Raw genomic sequence first — 18618 nt, 5'->3', positions numbered from 1 at the left:
GCCCCTAATATTTTCGGAAGTGTTCTTGGATAAATAATTTCCGCAAAGTCATTAGTATCAGAGGGTGTGCTGAAAATATCCCAGAATGTCAGATGGTTATTTGTGGGTCTTTTTCCACAGCGTTAAATCATGGTTTATTATTTTCTTGCCTCCTGTTTTCACTAGGGCTTATGTGCAGCCCATGACCGGAAGCCATTGTCAAATTGTTTTGAAAATAATTTTTGAATTGATAAAAATATGTACTGGTGTTTTTAAAACCTTTGAAATAATAACAAGCGCCAATTATTGCAGTTAACTGTATTTGTGGAACAAGTTCCAAGCATTTTAAAAGGTTTTCTCCATCACCATTAATGCTAAGAGTGTAAAGGAAATGCATATATTTTAATTGTATAGCCTATTTGATCATTGTACAACTAAAACTAAGTGCACCTTGGCTTTAAGTGATTTTTGTTTTCCTTTTAATTGCACTCATGATTTTGCAGAGCACTATGAAATGTAAGCACCATTTAAAAATGACATTGCAGACTGATGCAAGAAGTGTTATTTATATTTTCCTGAAGGGAAGACATCTAAAACTGTTGTACATACTGATAATGTTTCTTTAATTGTGAGCTTTCTTGTATAATTTAATGTGTTTTGAGGGGAGCGGATGGGGGCTATGGGCCTTGACAATCTAATGAAAGGGATGCGTACGTGATAAAATAAACCTCAATTTCCTTGACACATTTCTCAAGTGTTTCATTGCTGTTTGGTGTTTCTCGCAGATGTTTGGGGTGTTTTTGTTTTTTTCAAATCAGAAAGTCTTTATGCTCAGCCCGGGCCAGCTGCGCTCGCAAGAATTCCAGAGAAAGGCTTCCGTATGGAGTCAATATAATGTCACATATATTGCCACACATATGACTCTTTCCACAGAACAGTTAGTCAGTGGATACAATCCCCTCCCTTGTGTTTTTTGTGTGTGTGTGTGTGTGTGCGTATTTTGTCCGATACGATAATGCTTTTATCTACTAATATGACTGTAGTATTCTCATCTCTAATAACAGTTTACCTTCTGTAGATCCATACTGATTTCTCCAGTCAGCGTTGACTGTGTGAAATGGACCTGTAATCCACATTCCTTCCTACTTAACGTATGCCTACTGAGTTCTCATCTTGTACTGAGTAGGCTACTGTACGCAGGAAAATATCGATATCAGCCTAAAATCTTCGAGATGGCGTTGGGGAATCGTTTTAACGTGCTGCCATTAAAACACACAGCGGTTAATAAACTTGTTCTTCTTGATCCCCTTTCCAAAGAGACTCTCGTAACTCCCCGCACCCACCCTTCCACTCTGAGATCCTCCCACTACTTCTCACACTTCTGCTCGTGTACGAGTGAACTTAGTTGTTTTCCAAGACGCGGCTCTGATAAGTTTAACATGTTTAGCTCTGGGCGAAAATAATTTAAGGAAACCTGCGAACACTTTAAGCAGGTGGGTGTTTTCTTCTTCTCGTAATTCTTTTAACTTCTCAAGAAAGGCTTTGTGTAATGTTTATGTTCTAATGACACGAATCAATGAACCTATAATATGACTAACTATACTATAACTAACTATTACGGTTCATAAGGAGAGATGAGCAGCGCTCATGTCTTTGCCTCACTTATTCGATTAATTCTGTTTTATTAGATTAGGTATATTTTATATAACACACTGGTTCCGTTTTTAGTGAAATCAGTTATTAATTGTTTGTCAAATACGTTTTGTAAAATATTTCCTTTTTAAATAAAAAAGCAGGCACATGGTCCTGACATCATCTGTAAAGAATGATTACTTTGCAAGTCCTATGAGTAATATGGGTCTTTTTATACAAGAAATATCAACTCTTGGGCCATGTAGCAACTGAAGAGATGTTCTGAACAATTGAACTCTCAACAGAGTACAAAAATTAAACCATGTATATTATGTTGCAAAATAAACAAACAAACACACATGGTGTACATATGGTGTGTGAAATCCAGATGAGAAAGCCAAATATATAAAGGATTTACACAATTCCGTCATCCATGGTGTTCAGTCATATTAAGTGATCTCTAAAACAATTGCACTTCATGTTTCTGGTGTGTTGTGATTGGAAAAACAATATTGTCAATGTTAGTCATAATTTAACTCCCGGTTAAACACGTAATGGATTAGTATTTGATGTATTGGATGTGCTATTGTTTAGAAGTCTCTTCAGTCACCATCTGTGGTGTGTTTACTGTTTACTCATTTTCATAGCCGCAGATCATAAATGATGATAGTCTTATCTACAACAGACTTTAAGCCTCTAATTTTCCAGTAGTAATGCACCAATAATCGGAATTGCTGCTTCTTAATGGCCTAATGAATTCTGTTTGATTTGATTTTTATTTATTGTTCATAATCCATTTCTGTCTTATGAGCAAAACATTTCATTTTTTTAACATGATTAGAGGGTTTAGAGTTTCTCCATCAGAACAAGAAAAGTTGTACTATTTGTATACCTGAATCACAAATTAGTTGAAGGGTTACTGTCTATAAAAATCAACAAAATAATCAAGTTTTTATTAAAAAAAAAGAAACAGGTTGGGCTGTGGTAGATACTGCACATACTCAAGGTAATGCAGTTTGAGTTTGTGTTGAATCATGTCCTGATGATTCCATTTTCTCTCTCTCCTTCCACTTTACTATCTCCATCTCCTGTAAATTAAAACCCATTAGGGAAGAAAGATAACTTATTTCTACTTTTATACCTTATTAGAAGATGCTATTCAGCCATGCTTAATTGATTAGAACCATTTTGTTTCCTTATCAGATCTAATTGCTAATGGAAACACTTATGAGCCATTTCTTGTCCAGAATCTCCTGAGATCAATCATGTCAGTCTGGCTTTTGTGTGCTCTGCTTTTTTCACTGATTGGCCTAACAAAACAGGATGGTGAGTCTTGAACGCATTTAACTTGTGAAACTTTTAAAGAGATAGTTCAACAAAAAATTAACATTTGCTAAAAATTTGTACCCTCAGGGCATCCAAGATTTTGTTTCTTCATTAGAACAGATTTGGAGAAATTTAGCATTACATCTCTTGCTCACCAATGGATCCTCTGTAGTGAATGGGTGCCGTCAGAATGAGAGTCCAAACAGCTGATAAAAACATCACAATAATGCCCAAGTAATCCACACGACTCCAGTCCATCAATTAACTTCAGCGAAAAGCTGCGCGTTTGTTATAAATAAATCCACCACGTCTTCAAATGAGTCTTCTATAATATTGCTTTCGCCAGTGGAAAAAGTCATCTGCTATGAATCAGGAGAGAAATATGCACAGATTAAGCACTGTTTCAAAGTGAAAACAATTCAAAACATTTCTAAAAACATGCGTCACTGGATTTAGATGTGAGAGGACAGCAGGGATGGACTTTTTCACTGGAGAAAGCGTTATGTATTATTATGGATTATTGGCCAGAGCGGTTTAAAGTTAAAATGTCTTAATGATGGATTTGTTTCTTACGAAAGAAACAAACACATCTACATCTTGGATGGCCTGATGATGAGTGCATTTTCAGAAAATTTTAATTTTTTGGTGAAATATTCCTTTAATAATACTATACCATCATATTTCAATTGTTAGTTGAGACCATTGATAGAAGAACTTAATTATAATATGTATCAACAGGGCACCCAGTTCCTATAAAAGAGGTGAAAGTGTATGCAGAGGAAACGGACACATTTAATAATGGTGCATGGGTGTTGAATGTTGCATGGAGAGATGAGTTTGCTGAAAATGATGAATTCAAGAAAATCAGCTACGACATAGAGGTCCTTCGTACTGAAGAGATGAAGACAGTTCACAATGTAAGTGTGATTTTTTTACAAAAGCAATGGAAATATATGCATACACTGTAAAAAATGACCGTGAATTTAACGGCAAAAGACTGTAAAAATGCTACAGTAAAAACCTGTTAAATGTTTAACGGTAAATTCCCCTACTATATATGGTCAAAAACTGTATTGGACATTACATGTATTGGACATTAATTTTACGGTAGTATACCGTTTTTGGAAGTGAAAAAAGACCGTATAATTTACAGTGAATAACCGTAAATTGACATACCCAGAATTCCTTGCGTTACATTTCAAATTTGATGTTTTTTGTTGAAATAACTATGTTTCTTCTTAGTTTTTTCTTATCAGTTTTGTATATTCGGGTTGTGTGTTACACCTAATTAATGTTTATTGCATTATTTCAGTTTCATGTGTGTTACCATGATGGTGTTTGGTGTTTGTGTGAATGACACTGTGCACCTTCTATATATGTTATTATCTAAAAGCTGCTTGTGATGGGCTTTGGTTCATCATGTGACTTTCTCATCACCACCTGCATTTGGTGGTTATCAGTGTATTACAAAGGTGCAAAACAGATAATGAAAATACAGTATTTAACTGTAAATTTAAGTTAAAACCATAAAACCTAAAACGTTGCTACCAAATTTTTTACGGTAAAATTTCGGCAACCACAGCTGCCGGTTTTTTACCGTAAATTTTACGGATTTTTTTTACAGTGTACGGTCATTTTTTTCAATGAGAAATAACTTTTTTAGGAAACTATACATGTGATGCCAAACAAAACAACCTTTTATCATTGGAAATGGACCTCACCTATACCGTTGCAGTGCACTTCCCATTCGGTCAGACTTAGGCATCGAGATCAGCATTACATTGGTGAATGGACACCATTATATACGTACAACGGTTTGTAGCCACAGGTTGTTCTTTCACTTTATGCATGTGTTATGCAAAAGACCAGGACAACTGAACAATAACTGAACTGTTTTGCCTATAAAATAACAGGACAAGATCTAAATGCTACAACAACAACTGTCTTTCCTTATGATCAAGTTTTCATGGTTGGGAGTAACATCACGTTCTGTTGCATCATGGAGACAGATTCCAATGTTCCATTGGTTCCATTTCTAAGTCCAATCAGCAACAGGACATACATCACAGAAGAACCAGTTCACTTTGATAGGCCTTCTGAATCCACTTCAGACATACGATGTGGAGTTAAAGGAAACTCTTCAGTATTCCATACTGGCGCTTCAGTATTTATTGGCTGTAAGTCTACGCTCATCCTATTTAAAAGGAATTGTTATTTTTTTAAACCCATCAGTTTTGAAATGTTTTACTGTAAGTTAAATCTTAAGCAGCTGGACTTCATTTTCCATTTGGTGAGGATTAGTCAGAGCTTTTTAAATATTTTGCCCACATATTGGATTTTGGCCACATGTGGGAAATTCCCACCATTTTAACGATGAAGCCACTTGGATGAGTTGGCAAAAGTGTGGTATTTTCTATGGAGGCTGGAAGATAGAAAACCCCCAGTAACAATTACTGTATTCCTTGCATTCATTTATGAAAAAAATTATAACATTATATGCTTACCAGTTCATTAGTTAGAATTAGTAAACATGGAATAATACTCATAAAGCCTCGTTCAAAAGTTTGGGGTCAGATTTTTAAGTCTCTTATGCTTACCACAGCTGCAATAATTAAATCAAAAATATAGCAAAACAATAATATTGTGAAATATTATTGCAATTTAAACCTTTGATTAATGTAATGAATCCTTGCTGAATAAAAGTATTAATTAAAAAAAAAACTTTGAACTGTGTATACCAAATGTTAATTTGAGTTTAACTTCACTGGATGCTACAGATCCCCCAGATGACCAGAATCTTACATGTATAACACGGGATCTCAGCTCTGTGGAATGTCACTGGAAAAGAGGCAGAAACACCCATCTGTATGTTAAAAGAGAGACAAACTACAAACTTAATGGAAGGTATCCACATTGCTGAATATATCCGTCTTAATGTACAGTGTGAATTATGCGTGGTTGCTCTCATCATACTGAATTCAATTCTCTGATGCTAATTGTTTTGCTTTTGACAGAGATTGTAAATTTGGTCAATGTGTCCTACATGCGATGAAACCGCAGGTGACAAACTGGACCCTGATTGCCAAAAATCCCCTTGGTGTGAAGACTCTCACAGATACAGCTGACCCCACACACCGAGGTAAAACTTATTTTAATATAGTTTTATTATCTCTTAAAATACTGCATGGCCTCAACGTTTAACTGAATTTAATCTTCGGTTTTCTTCTTGCACAGTATGGATGAGAGCACCCATTAAAATATCTCATGCTGCTTATGCAAGAGAAGTCACTCTTCGGTGGAGTTGGAATGAGAAAAATTATACTTGGTTTCCAATGATTTGTCAAGTGAAGCTCAATGGAAGCATTTACAATGTTGGTGTCATCAGATTTGATCTTGCATTAAAATTGATAAGCATTCTATTTTTATCTTTCCACTGTTTGACTTACAAGGCCTGTACATGCATTCTCACAAATGCCCACACATTTTCATCTTTCACAAAGAAAACCTTCAGTGGAACGGGACTTTCGTCACTTGTCCTTGTAAATCTGCAGCCTTTTGCTAAATACACAGCTCGAGTAAGATGTGGGTCTTATGAGCACTTCTACGAATGGGGCAACTGGAGTAAAATTACTGAGTTGTCCACTAAAGAGGACGGTAAGTATTCAGAGGATTAACATATTAGAAAATAGTGTAATTAATTTATATATATATACAGTGGGGGGAAAAAAGTATTTAGTCAGCCACCAATTGCAAAAGTTCTCCCACTTAAAAAGATGAGAGGCCTGTAATTTTCATCATAGGTATACCTCAACTATGAGAGACAAAATGAGGAAAAAAAAATCCAGAAAATCACATTGTAGGATTTTTAAAGAATTTATTTGCAAATTATGGTGGAAAATAAGTATTTGGTCAATAACAAAATTTATTTTATTTTTATATATGTATATTTCTTGAGTATGATATTGCTTTTATACAACACTTTCATATATCCACCTTATTGCAAGAACTACAGGTGCTGCACTTATTCTTGTAGTTATTTACCTATAGCAGCTAATGAATCGGAAGTCCCACACATTCATAGAAAATAGCTTACTTCTGTGTTTAAAAAATCTGTTGGACAAGAAGTTAATACTGAGTAACTTACAGTGTTCACACAACTTACATTTTACTGTGTCTATTTTTTTCTCTGTTGATGTACTGTAAATAGTTTTAAGGGAAGCCATAAAAATATCAAACACTACGTTTCAGACTAACACACAGTTCTCTTTCTGAACTAATTAATGTTTCTGAACTAATCAGATGAGTAAAAATTATTCAGCAACTGCCAGTCAAATTCGAGGAATTTATTGTGACACTAATGATCTCTCTTCAGTTCCAGAAGCAGTGGATGTTTGGATTCAATATTTTGAACAAAATACATATGTCCTGTGGAAGGTAAGTGCAGTAGGATTTGGCACTGCTATTTTTAGCTTTTCTCTGCACTTTGCAGCTGCAGTCAAACAAATAAAAATGACCCTTTTTAATGTTTTAAAGCCTCTAACTCAACAACAAAGCCATGGGATAATTACAGGATATGAAATTACCATTGGAAACCCCAAAGGAAGGAGCAGAAAAATTGACATAGGACTAAATACGCAGCTGTGCTACAAAATCACCTTTGGGAATGAAACAAGTGATCAAATCATCACAGTCTCAGCGAAAAACTCTGCTGGTCTTTCTCCTCCTTCTACCATCATCGTCCCGAGTAATCCTGGTGAGCATTTAAAGTATATTCAAATGCTGTTTAAACAGGTTGAAAAGGTTGTGATTTAATTAATGATGTTTTATAATACTTTTCACAGACAATGAAGTCAGTATAAGCCATATCAATAGCAGTAATGGTGGCTTTGAAATGTCTTGGGAAGAATACCCCTATTCTACTTGTGGCTATGTTGTTGAATGGTTTCCAACCTACAATAAGAAGCAATGTGATGTAGAATGGGAGAAGATCCGTTTGGGATGATCAGAACCCTTCCTAGAGCTGGCCGTCCGGCCAAACTGAGCTCTCGGGGGGGAAGAGCCTTGGTGAGAGAGGTAAAGAAGAACCCAAAGATCACTGTGGCTGAGCTCCAGAGATGCAGTTGGGAGATGGGAGAAAGTTGTAGAAAGTCAACCATCTCTGCAGCCCTCCACCAGTCGGGGCTTTATGGCAGAGTGGCCCGACGGAAGCCTCTCCTCAGTGCAAGACACATGAAAGCCCGCATGGCGTTTGCTAAAAAAACACCTGAATAAGATTCTCTGGTCTGATGAGACCAAGATATAACTTTTTGGCCTTAATTCTAAGCGGTATGTGTGGAGAAAACCAGGCACTGCTCATCACCTGTCCAATACAGTCCCAACAGTGAAGCATGGTGGTGGCAGCATCATGCTGTGGGGGTGTTTTTCAGCTGCAGGGACAGGATGACTGGTTGCAATCGAGGGAAAGATGAATGCGGCCAAGTACAGGGATATCCTGGACGAAAACCTTCTCCAGAGTGCTCAGGACCTCAGACTGGGCCGAAGGTTTACCTTCCCACAAGACAATGACCCTAAGCACACAGCTAAAATAATGAAGGAGTGGCTTTACAACAACTCTGTGACTGTTCTTGAATGGCCCAGCCAGAGCCCTGACTTAAACCCAATTGAGCATCTCTGGAGAGACCTAAAAATGGCTGTCCATCAACGTTTACCATCCAACCTGACAGACCTGGAGAGGATCTGCAAGGAGGAATGGCAGAGGATTCCCAAATCCAGGTGTGAAAAACTTGTTGCATCTTTCCCAATAAGACTCATGGCTGTATTAGATCAAAAGGGTGCTTCTACTAAATACTGAGCAAAGGGTCTGAATACTTAGGACCATGTGATATTTCAGTTTTTCTTTTTTAATAAATCTGCAAAAATGTCAACAATTCTGTGTTTTTCTGTCAATATGGTGTGCTGTGTGTACATTAAGGAGGAAAAAAAATGACCTTAAATGATTTTAGCAAATGGCTGCAATATAACAAAGAGTGAAAAATTTAAGGGGGTCTGAATACTTTCCGTACCCACTGTATATATATATATGTATATATATATTTTATTTTTATATATGTATATTTCTTGAGTATGATATTGCTTTTATACAACACTTTCATATATCCACCTTATTGCAAGAACTACAGGTGCTGCACTTATTCTTGTAGTTATTTACCTATAGCAGCTAATGAATCGGAAGTCCCACACATTCATAGAAAATAGCTTACTTCTGTGTTTAAAAAATCTGTTGGACAAGAAGTTAATACTGAGTAACTTACAGTGTTCACACAACTTACATTTTACTGTGTCTATTTTTTTCTCTGTTGATGTACTGTAAATAGTTTTAAGGGAAGCCATAAAAATATCAAACACTACGTTTCAGACTAACACACAGTTCTCTTTCTGAACTAATTAATGTTTCTGAACTAATCAGATGAGTAAAAATTATTCAGCAACTGCCAGTCAAATTCGAGGAATTTATTGTGACACTAATGATCTCTCTTCAGTTCCAGAAGCAGTGGATGTTTGGATTCAATATTTTGAACAAAATACATATGTCCTGTGGAAGGTAAGTGCAGTAGGATTTGGCACTGCTATTTTTAGCTTTTCTCTGCACTTTGCAGCTGCAGTCAAACAAATAAAAATGACCCTTTTTAATGTTTTAAAGCCTCTAACTCAACAACAAAGCCATGGGATAATTACAGGATATGAAATTACCATTGGAAACCCCAAAGGAAGGAGCAGAAAAATTGACATAGGACTAAATACGCAGCTGTGCTACAAAATCACCTTTGGGAATGAAACAAGTGATCAAATCATCACAGTCTCAGCGAAAAACTCTGCTGGTCTTTCTCCTCCTTCTACCATCATCGTCCCGAGTAATCCTGGTGAGCATTTAAAGTATATTCAAATGCTGTTTAAACAGGTTGAAAAGGTTGTGATTTAATTAATGATGTTTTATAATACTTTTCACAGACAATGAAGTCAGTATAAGCCATATCAATAGCAGTAATGGTGGCTTTGAAATGTCTTGGGAAGAATACCCCTATTCTACTTGTGGCTATGTTGTTGAATGGTTTCCAACCTACAATAAGAAGCAATGTGATGTAGAATGGGAGAAGATCTCAGAATGTGACAGTGACGCCTGTGACACCTGGAATCGGTCTGGTCAGTTGGGAGCTTAAAGATGAATCATTTGACTCACTTCTGATCTGTTTTTGTTCTGATATTGAATTTGTGCATGTGTGTAATGGTCCATCAGTGGTTCAGTGAGCTGTGGTTATGTTCAGAAAGGGAGGATGACTGCTATTTTGAACAAAATATTTCAATTGTTCTATTTCTCACAGGTATTTTTGAGGCAGTGAGATACACTGTCTCGGTCTATGCCTGCACTAATGATGCACCAAAGCTTCTCAAGAGGAGTCAGTGTTATGCTATTGAGCAACGTAAGCAGTCAAGATTCAATATTTAAAGGAATAGCTCACAAAAAAAAAAAAAGAACATTTGTTTCATGTTAACCTCACCTCGTCTTTCTTATTGTCCATTCTGCTATTTCTGTTCACAGAACCAGGGAAAGTTCAGAATCTGACAGTTAAAAGCAATGGAAGAAATCTTGAGCTTTCCTGGGACGAAGTGCCCTTAGACCTGCAAAAAGGCTTCATACAAGGCTACAATGTCACAACATTGCTTTCTGATTCTGAAACCGTTATTAACACAATAGTGACAAAGGGTGGGTTCATTCTCTAATTTGACGTCCACTGTTTTTTCTTAGTGTAAAAATTACATTACAAATGGACATACTTTGTGTTTTAATTTTAGAGCATAAAGTTAATTTGAAATTAGATCCAGGCTCCTATACCTTCCGCGTTAGTGCCTTTACATCTGGAGGTGAGGGTGAAGGTGACTACACTACATTCAGAATGGACGTGGAAAAAAACTGTATGTATGAAGATATTTAATTATATATTTTGTATATAATTATAATATTAAATATAATGAATTATAATTGAAAGATTAATGATTGAACTACTTTATTATATTTAATAAACAAATATAAATAGCATTGATGAATATAGCATTGCACACAATGATAATATTGTGTGCAATGTGACAACATTTTCATAGTTGACCAGATGATTGCGGCCACTATTGTGGGTTGCAGTGCAGCAGCACTTGTCTTCATTATCATCACAGTCCTTTGCTACAGGAAATGGAAATGGTAAGGACAATTTTCCTGTGTTATGTCTGAAAAACATATATGTTTTTCAAACCCCAATATTTTCTATAAATTTTCACTCTTAAAATCCTTCAGGTTAAAGAAACTATTGTATCCAGATATTCCTGAACCAAAACTTGCAGGGAAATGGATTACAAAGGTGAGTCATCAGTGCTTATTCAGCCTCCTTATCATTTCTAACATTCCTAAAATATGTTTTTTTTAAGTAAGTATAATTTGCATGTAAGTATGTGTGTGTGTCACAAGCCAAAAATGGGTCGCAGGTGTGTTCTCATCGTCTCTCAGACAAGTGGGAATCAACTATGTTAAATCCTAACAGTAAAATGCAACAAACCATATACTTGGTCATAGTAAACATAGCAAAATAAATATGGTTATCAATTTTAAAAGAGAAGGGAAATATTTACCAAATATTTTTGTAGTTGACATTAAAGGATGTGTGCATATTAATCTGTCACTTGATAAAATGATCCAATTAGGCAGATTCCAATATGGAAAAGTTGCATGGCATGCTCAAAAGCTATGCAAGATCAAATAAGTTATGACTTATTTTGTGTGGTAAATTATTGGCTTAATAAATTGGCTAAATAATATTTTGCTACAGTGTTAGCAAATTGTATAATCTGTGACAAACCAGTTAACTGGTCAACAAATGTTTGTTGTTTGCAGGGCATTTATTGTACCCAGATGACCGAGGGGTATATGAAGTGTGAGATTCAAGAGGTCCACAGTTTAGAGCATCCTGCGACGTCAGAAAGTCTACATGGCCTTGACCTCATCAGCTCTAACTCCAAAGTGATTCCTGGACATTTCTACCTGAACATTTCTGAATCTCCAGTTGATGTCTCATATTATCCTGTTGAGAAGCTTACCTCAATTCTTGAAAACCCTTCTTATAATTTGACCATGCCAGAACCAGTTGATGTTGCTCAGATGTCTGATCTTACACTGGAAATGCAGGATGCTTACCTCCCAGCCCCTAACTTTGTTCAGAATAATCTTGTTGTTAAAGACTCGGAGAGCTACAAGCCCCAATCAGCATGTCGTACAAATGTATAGGTCCCCTAGATGGACCAGTGTCGTGCTATGTAACACACACCATGTATATGCCAATTACACCAAATTGTAAACGCCAGTGAATTCATCTTATATATATAAATGTATTCTTTTTTTCAACACTCCCAACTCTTGTAAAATGAGTAGTAAAAATGCTTTTTTTTAAATACTGTGATGGGGGAAAAAAAGCTGTGAACTTCTTTAGAACTGCCTCTGTATATCTGCATTGTATTTCGCTATAATATTTATTTGCATTTATCTATTTGGCACATACTCTCAACATGTGTGACCCCCGTGAATCCAACCCATGACCTTGATGTTGCTAGCATTATGCTTCAGTAGTGCAATAGTTCCCTCTTGTGGCCTAATTAAAGACTTCGATGGAATATAATGACTTTGAGGAAAAAAATGTCAAACGTATACATAATTACATATCTAGATGTTTTGATCGCTGTCTTATTAATGAACGAGAGATTGTACCTAAATACAAATTCAGTTTATGCTTAAAGACATTAAAATTGTGGTTTACACGTATTCACATCATGTACGAATTCATTCAATTAATTGTACACTTTCCAGCAAACAAAATATTTGATTTTGATTCCAAGATAAACTGAAGTAGGCTAATCACAAAATAAATGTCGGTTAGTTTCATACAAAACTTCACAAAAAGGGTCGTATGTGTCAACGTAATATTCAAATTTCAAAGAATGCTTGACATGGTAAAATATATCAATTGAATGAGAAATCCTTAAACTGATGCTCCTAAAAATCACTTTTATGGGCGTGAAGGGTTGCCTAAGGGCGTTGCAACAATGAAATGCTTTCCTTTTGATTGACAGGCAGAACAGTCAATAGAACATCAACATCTACACGAGTTGACCAATGTAAACAGTTGTGGGCGGGAGTTTTAAATTCCCGGTCATTGAGCCGCTGTTTTCAGTTGTTCGAGGCGAGCTCACTCAGTAGCGACCAGTTTACTGAACATGCTTTTGATAAATTGACATAGAATAGCTTTTAATCTGTTTTTGTTAGTAATTTCTTCGACGCTTTAAATGTAGAGTTTTAATCGAACAGCTCGTGCCTGCCCAACACATTTCCACCAATAACTGGTATGTTGCTAGCGTGCTAGTTGTGTATGGTCTGAGATTCATCTATCATAACAGTAACTTGCGCACATTTCTCATCCTCTGTATTCCCATCTTCCTCTGTAGCCTTCAAAACCACGATGTGTGATATCTTTATTATTCATGCGATTTATTTTATAGTGTTATTGTGTGACTAGCGTTGGCAGTCTTTTGGCACATCTTCAAGGTTAGCAAGTTCTTCATCAGTTTTTAGCTGACATGCCGAGAAGAACTTGTGTTGCATACTGATTCGTGAATAAACGAGGTTACAACCTCTATTTATCTAAGATACAAAGAAATTCAGTGAAGTGTAAATCAGTCTCATTCATTGAAATGGTTCATGACCCAAATCCTGCCTGTGAAGAAGCTGACTTTTGTAATGGACATCACAGCTCGGTGTGTGTTAGACATGAACAACATAAAGCAATCACTGCAAACCTTCAGAATGAAAACTGTCTGGTTAAAATGACTGTTTTGATCTGATAACGATATGATTGTTCTCTATATATGAGCTGTGTTATGATACAAAGTATGTCTGTATATTTCTATATACAGTAGTTGTCTATTTGTCTGTCTATGTGTAACATGGCTGTGATCAAGAAATGCTGATTACAGCATGAACTGCAATGACTCTGTTATTGAACCCTGTGCAATGATCCCTTCAGGCTGTCAGTGGCAAGCAATGGAGGTTGGCAAAGTTGTGCAGGAAGAAATGAAATTTCGGGGTGCTGAATTTGCCGTCAAGGTCGAGCTGGCGGAGAGGTTACTAATCGTAGAGATGTCAGATGTGGTTACAGCGGACCAGTGGAGAGGAGAGTTCGATCCAGCCTGTAAGTTGAGCTTCTAAAACTGATATTTAGTTTTTGCTTACATGAAATGTTGTTTTATGTCATTACAACCTTTTTTTTTTATTATCATTAGATATTGAGGACCTGACCCGGAAAACTGGGAATTTTAAACAGTTTCCAGTATTCTGCAGTATGCTTGAGTCTGCTGTCAACATGGTGGGTCCAAAGAATAAAAGCCATAAAAATCCTATTTACTATGGCGTCTTGATTCTTAAAGCTGGTCAAGACAATAAATGCACTATGGCTGGACATTTTGTGATTTATTTTCTTATTTATTTTTAAATCCAGGCTTTTTTTTGTACTACTTTGTGCAGCTGCATAATTTGCACAATTTGCCTTGCTATTATACATCAATATAACTATAAAATATTAAGAATAATTATTGTTGTTTTTTTATTCTTCTTCTTATTATTCCTATATTGAAAAATTACTGTTGTAATATTTCTCTGTACAATGAAAGCAATACTATTTAGGAAAAATTATTATTTTTTACAGCTGTAAAATTCCAGTACTAAAATCTAATTTAACTGTCTTAATTTCTTCATTTTCAGACAAAGAAAAGCTTCTCTTTTGTTGACAACAGTTGGTTTATAAGCGCATCTCAAGTTCTCATTACAAGTTTGGGAGTAGCGTTGTTGTGTTCTCAAATGTACGTTATGAGGGCCTGTTTACACCTGGTCACTTCATGTGTGTTTACTAATCGTATAGCTGTGTGATTTGTTAAAACTTATACATTTACACTTGGCCACATAAATGTGTCTCCGCGAAAAGGATATAAATCCAATTTAAAGTTCCTGTACTATATGCAAATTAACAGTTCACGACAACGAAAGCAACAGATATGCACTGCATTTTATTTATCTTTATTTATATTTGTCTTTATTTCGTTTTATTTTAAAGTTAATTTGCTGTTTTAATTTTATTTTGATTAATTTGGCTTATGCAGCACTTGATTTATTGACAATAAAAAAAAGTCTACAAAGTGATTAACCAGACTTATGTTAATAATCACATTTAAAAAAAGAAAAAAAAATCTTATTTACTCCCTTAATTTTCTTTTGCAGTCCAGTGAATCGGTGACCCTTGACCTCTTGACCTATTCTGACCTCGAGCTTCTGCGGAACAGAAAGGCAGGTGTAGTTGGCCGACCTCGTGCTCAGCCACAGTCTCCTGCCCTCAGTGCTAAACGATACCTCATCCTCATCTACACTGTGGAGTTTGACAGGTCTGTGTAGTTTTGATCACTCAGTCTGTTTTAATCTGCTCTTAATAGGCCAGTTTTTAAAAAGTTCTATTTTTGTAGGATACACTATCCTCTTCCACTTCCACATCTTGGAAAACCTGATCCTGCAGAGCTTCAAAGAGAGATCCGAGCTCTGAGGGCCGAGCTGAAAACACTGAGACTGCGAGGAGGCCACAAAGTATCAGACCAGGAAACACGCAAGCTCCGTGCAGAGTCAGTTATTTTCTAATGAAATATGTATTTAGTGTTTTTATCATGCTTTCGGGGGGGGGGGAGCACACACACCTTTTGCACACCTGGTTAGTTGCTGGCAGGTGCACAAGGGCACAGTCAGCACAATAGAAGAAAGAAAAATCCTGTACATTGCTGTAGCTTGAAAAATCTTTATTAGATAACAGTGTATCTGTCAAAGGCCTCAAAGTGATAGTTCACTCAAAAATAAAATTGTCATAATTTCTCGTTTCATTCCTGTAGGACTGACTTTCTTCTGTGTAACAAAGTTAAGTATTTTAAAGAGCATTGGTAACCAAACCATTTTGGGTTACCTTTGACTTTAATTGTTTGGACAAAAAAAAAGTCTCAATTTTATTTTGTGTTCCACAGTTGTTGTTTTTGTAAAGTAACAAAAACATTTTACCCACAGTGAGTAAAAAGAGAATGTTGTGTTTTCAAGTCTTTTACCTTCTGTTTAATGTCCCCTTCATCAGGTTGGCTTTGGTGAGGGATGAAAAGGAAGCCTTGGCCAAGGCTCTGGATCGTCAACAGATGGTAGGGGCTGGTTCTGCTCCTGGGCCCCGTGGGCTCAGAGAGGCAGTGCACAGCCTGGAGGAACAGCTGCTGAAGGAAAGGGCAAAAAGCCAGCGCTCTGCAAGCAAGAGGAGCCAGGAACAGCTCCTCGTTCTGGAACAGGTGACTCTAAGCAGATTAGTGTTGTATGGTCATGAGATGACAAGCTGACAATGTAAAACACTCATGCATAGTATTAGCACCCACTTAAATGTTGAAATTCACTCTTGTTGGTAGCTGGAGGAACTCAGGGCATCAGAACGGGCTCTACGGATACGTGTTAAAAGTCTGACCACTGAGCTGGCCTTGTTACGACGCGGGTAAGCTTAATTAATTGCCATCTGTGTCTTTTTTTTGCATTTATTAACATTTTTGGAGCACATGTTAATCAACTCATTCTTCCTATTTTGACAGTCGAGCAACTCCAGTCATGTCTGGCCGAAGCGGGCTTAGAGGTGATGGGGAGGTTCATCGGTCTTTATCCAGAGAGCGCAGTTTGACCCGTGTGGGGGTAAGAGCACGCTCTGGGTCGAGGGAGAGGATGGAGGACAGGGCTCGGAGGTCAGAGGAGAGAATTAGGAGGCCCTCTTCAGGGTCTCGGAATTACATCACGAGACCCTCGCCATCTCCAACAGGTGAAATGTGTGAAGATGAACACAATATCTTTATGGTCAAAGTCAAGAAACAAAGGCAGAAGCCCTGTTTATAGACTTTTGATTTGATTCAAGTCTTGTTCTCTCATGATAGGGTCACGAGTGCATCGGTTTGACCCTACGGCCTACATTCAAGACCGACAACGACGCCAAAAAGAGGCTGAGATGAAGAAGTAAGACACTTTCACCCTTTCAGTTTGAAGTTTTTATTATCTTTTCTGTTGCATTTCTGCTGTTTAGTGTTTTATTTGTTGTCTTTTTCCTACAAGCATCGCCCTGTCTGTGTGCAGTAATACAGTTTACTTTGAAAAGTGTGAACTAGATGCTTTCCTTGTCCCTTGCATGAATTAGTTTTCTCAAATGTTGATCCTCAGTCATGGATATGGTACATCAGTGTAAGAAAAAAAAGTGTATGCCTTTTGGCATCAGGCTGATAAAAGAATGAGAGTCTTATGTCTGTTTGACAAGTTATAATCTGGTAGAATTTATTTGTAGGCAGCTGCACCTAGGGCTGGGTACCGAAACCCAGTACCAATATGGCACCGGTACCTATGTAAACGGTATGTACTAGAACCAAATCAGAACGCAGATTTCGGTGCCTCATTTCGGTGCCATGCCTGAGCGATCGATTTAAATATTTGTCCTCTGGTTCTCCGAAACGGATGTAAGAAGCATCCAGCACCGCACGTGAAAAATTATTTCCCGACTGAGAAAATGCACGTGAACTCAAGTCGGAAAGCTCTATTAATACAAATCCAACAAATCTTTGTAGTAACGTGAGTGTCCATGTTGTTTTCACATTCCGACTTAAAAGCACAACTCTGGAAATGAGAGCATCCGAGGAGCGCGTGAATGCAGTAATTACACTTGCTCTAATGGCAGCAGGTAGCCTTCCGTTAACTAAAGCCTGGCTCACACTACAGGATTTTTAGCCCGATTTAGCCCCGATTTCCCCCTCCTGAGAATCGGAGCAAAAATCTTGTCGAGCCCCTCGATCGGTCCCGATGTTCGGTGCGGATTATCTGGTAATGTGGGGCGTTCACAGATCGAATCTTGCACCTCCCGATCTGCTCGCACACAAATCGGGGCCGCCCCGATATCAATATCATAACAATATCATGTTTGATATTTAGGATTGAAATCGGGATGATGACGGCTGTATGATTACGTCAGTACTTTCACAATAGCCAATGCGACTGCAAAACAGCTGCTGTACGGCTCCATTGGATAGTCGAGACGGAGGAAACTACTTCTTGATGTTTTGTAGTAACACGTCTGTATAATGTGTCGAAAACGTATCACAACAGCAAGGAGAAAGAGAAGCGCTGGAGTGAAATCGCCTCCATTCTGAACGTGTACAGGGGTGGCAGGGGGAATCACGAGCAGGAGGTCTGGGGGCTTTACTCAAGTTAAAACACTTTTATCATCCTCATGAATGTATGCTGGTTTACCTAATGGCTGCGACACACACCAGTTTTTGTTCTGTGCTGATCACAATCAAATCCTTTCATTATAACATACAGAGTGTTTACATGACGATGTTCATAATATATTAATTGCACAGTGTGAGATTCATTGGTCATAACAGAACATTGTGAGATCACGATGAACTAAGAGTGACAGTTTTTAGTGGTTAAAAAAGGAGTGCTCTTTGCGAGCTTTAGGCAATAATCCATTTAAAATGTAGAACTTTGTTTTT

General features: G+C 37.2%; 2 protein-coding genes across 2 annotated transcripts in view; both read left to right on the top strand.

The window, feature by feature from the left end:
- Positions 1-1335: 1335 nt before the first annotated feature.
- Positions 1336-12439, top strand: LOC107591685 (leukemia inhibitory factor receptor-like). Its single transcript, XM_016280910.1, is given in 19 exon segments — positions 1336-1472; positions 2579-2617; positions 2815-2937; positions 3676-3854; positions 4601-4751; positions 4851-5114; positions 5715-5841; positions 5952-6076; positions 6172-6308; positions 6438-6591; positions 7310-7371; positions 7471-7694; positions 9872-10137; positions 10317-10415; positions 10535-10699; positions 10789-10908; positions 11095-11188; positions 11282-11345; positions 11876-12439. Coding segments are annotated over 17 exon segments (2682 nt in total). The 5' UTR covers positions 1336-1472; positions 2579-2617; positions 2815-2876; the 3' UTR covers positions 12266-12439.
- Positions 12440-13169: 730 nt separating this feature from the next.
- Positions 13170-18618, top strand: part of LOC107591723 (coiled-coil domain-containing protein 61-like) — an 11705-nt gene continuing 6256 nt past the window's right edge. Inside the window, exons 1-9 of the mRNA XM_016280958.1 lie at positions 13170-13374; positions 14055-14219; positions 14311-14393; positions 15302-15462; positions 15541-15693; positions 16188-16389; positions 16504-16586; positions 16681-16901; positions 17014-17092. Of these exons, the coding sequence (XP_016136444.1) occupies positions 14072-14219; positions 14311-14393; positions 15302-15462; positions 15541-15693; positions 16188-16389; positions 16504-16586; positions 16681-16901; positions 17014-17092 (1130 nt within the window). The 5' untranslated portion in view covers positions 13170-13374; positions 14055-14071. The remainder of the gene's footprint in view (positions 13375-14054; positions 14220-14310; positions 14394-15301; positions 15463-15540; positions 15694-16187; positions 16390-16503; positions 16587-16680; positions 16902-17013; positions 17093-18618) is intronic.

This window comes from Sinocyclocheilus grahami, unplaced genomic scaffold (assembly GCF_001515645.1).
Source record: "Sinocyclocheilus grahami isolate Dianchi unplaced genomic scaffold, SAMN03320097.WGS_v1.1 scaffold145.1, whole genome shotgun sequence".
In the NCBI taxonomy this organism is placed as follows: Eukaryota; Metazoa; Chordata; class Actinopteri; order Cypriniformes; family Cyprinidae; genus Sinocyclocheilus; species Sinocyclocheilus grahami.
The sequence above is the reverse complement of the archived record's forward strand: the minus strand, read 5'-3'. Positions and strand labels throughout refer to the sequence as shown.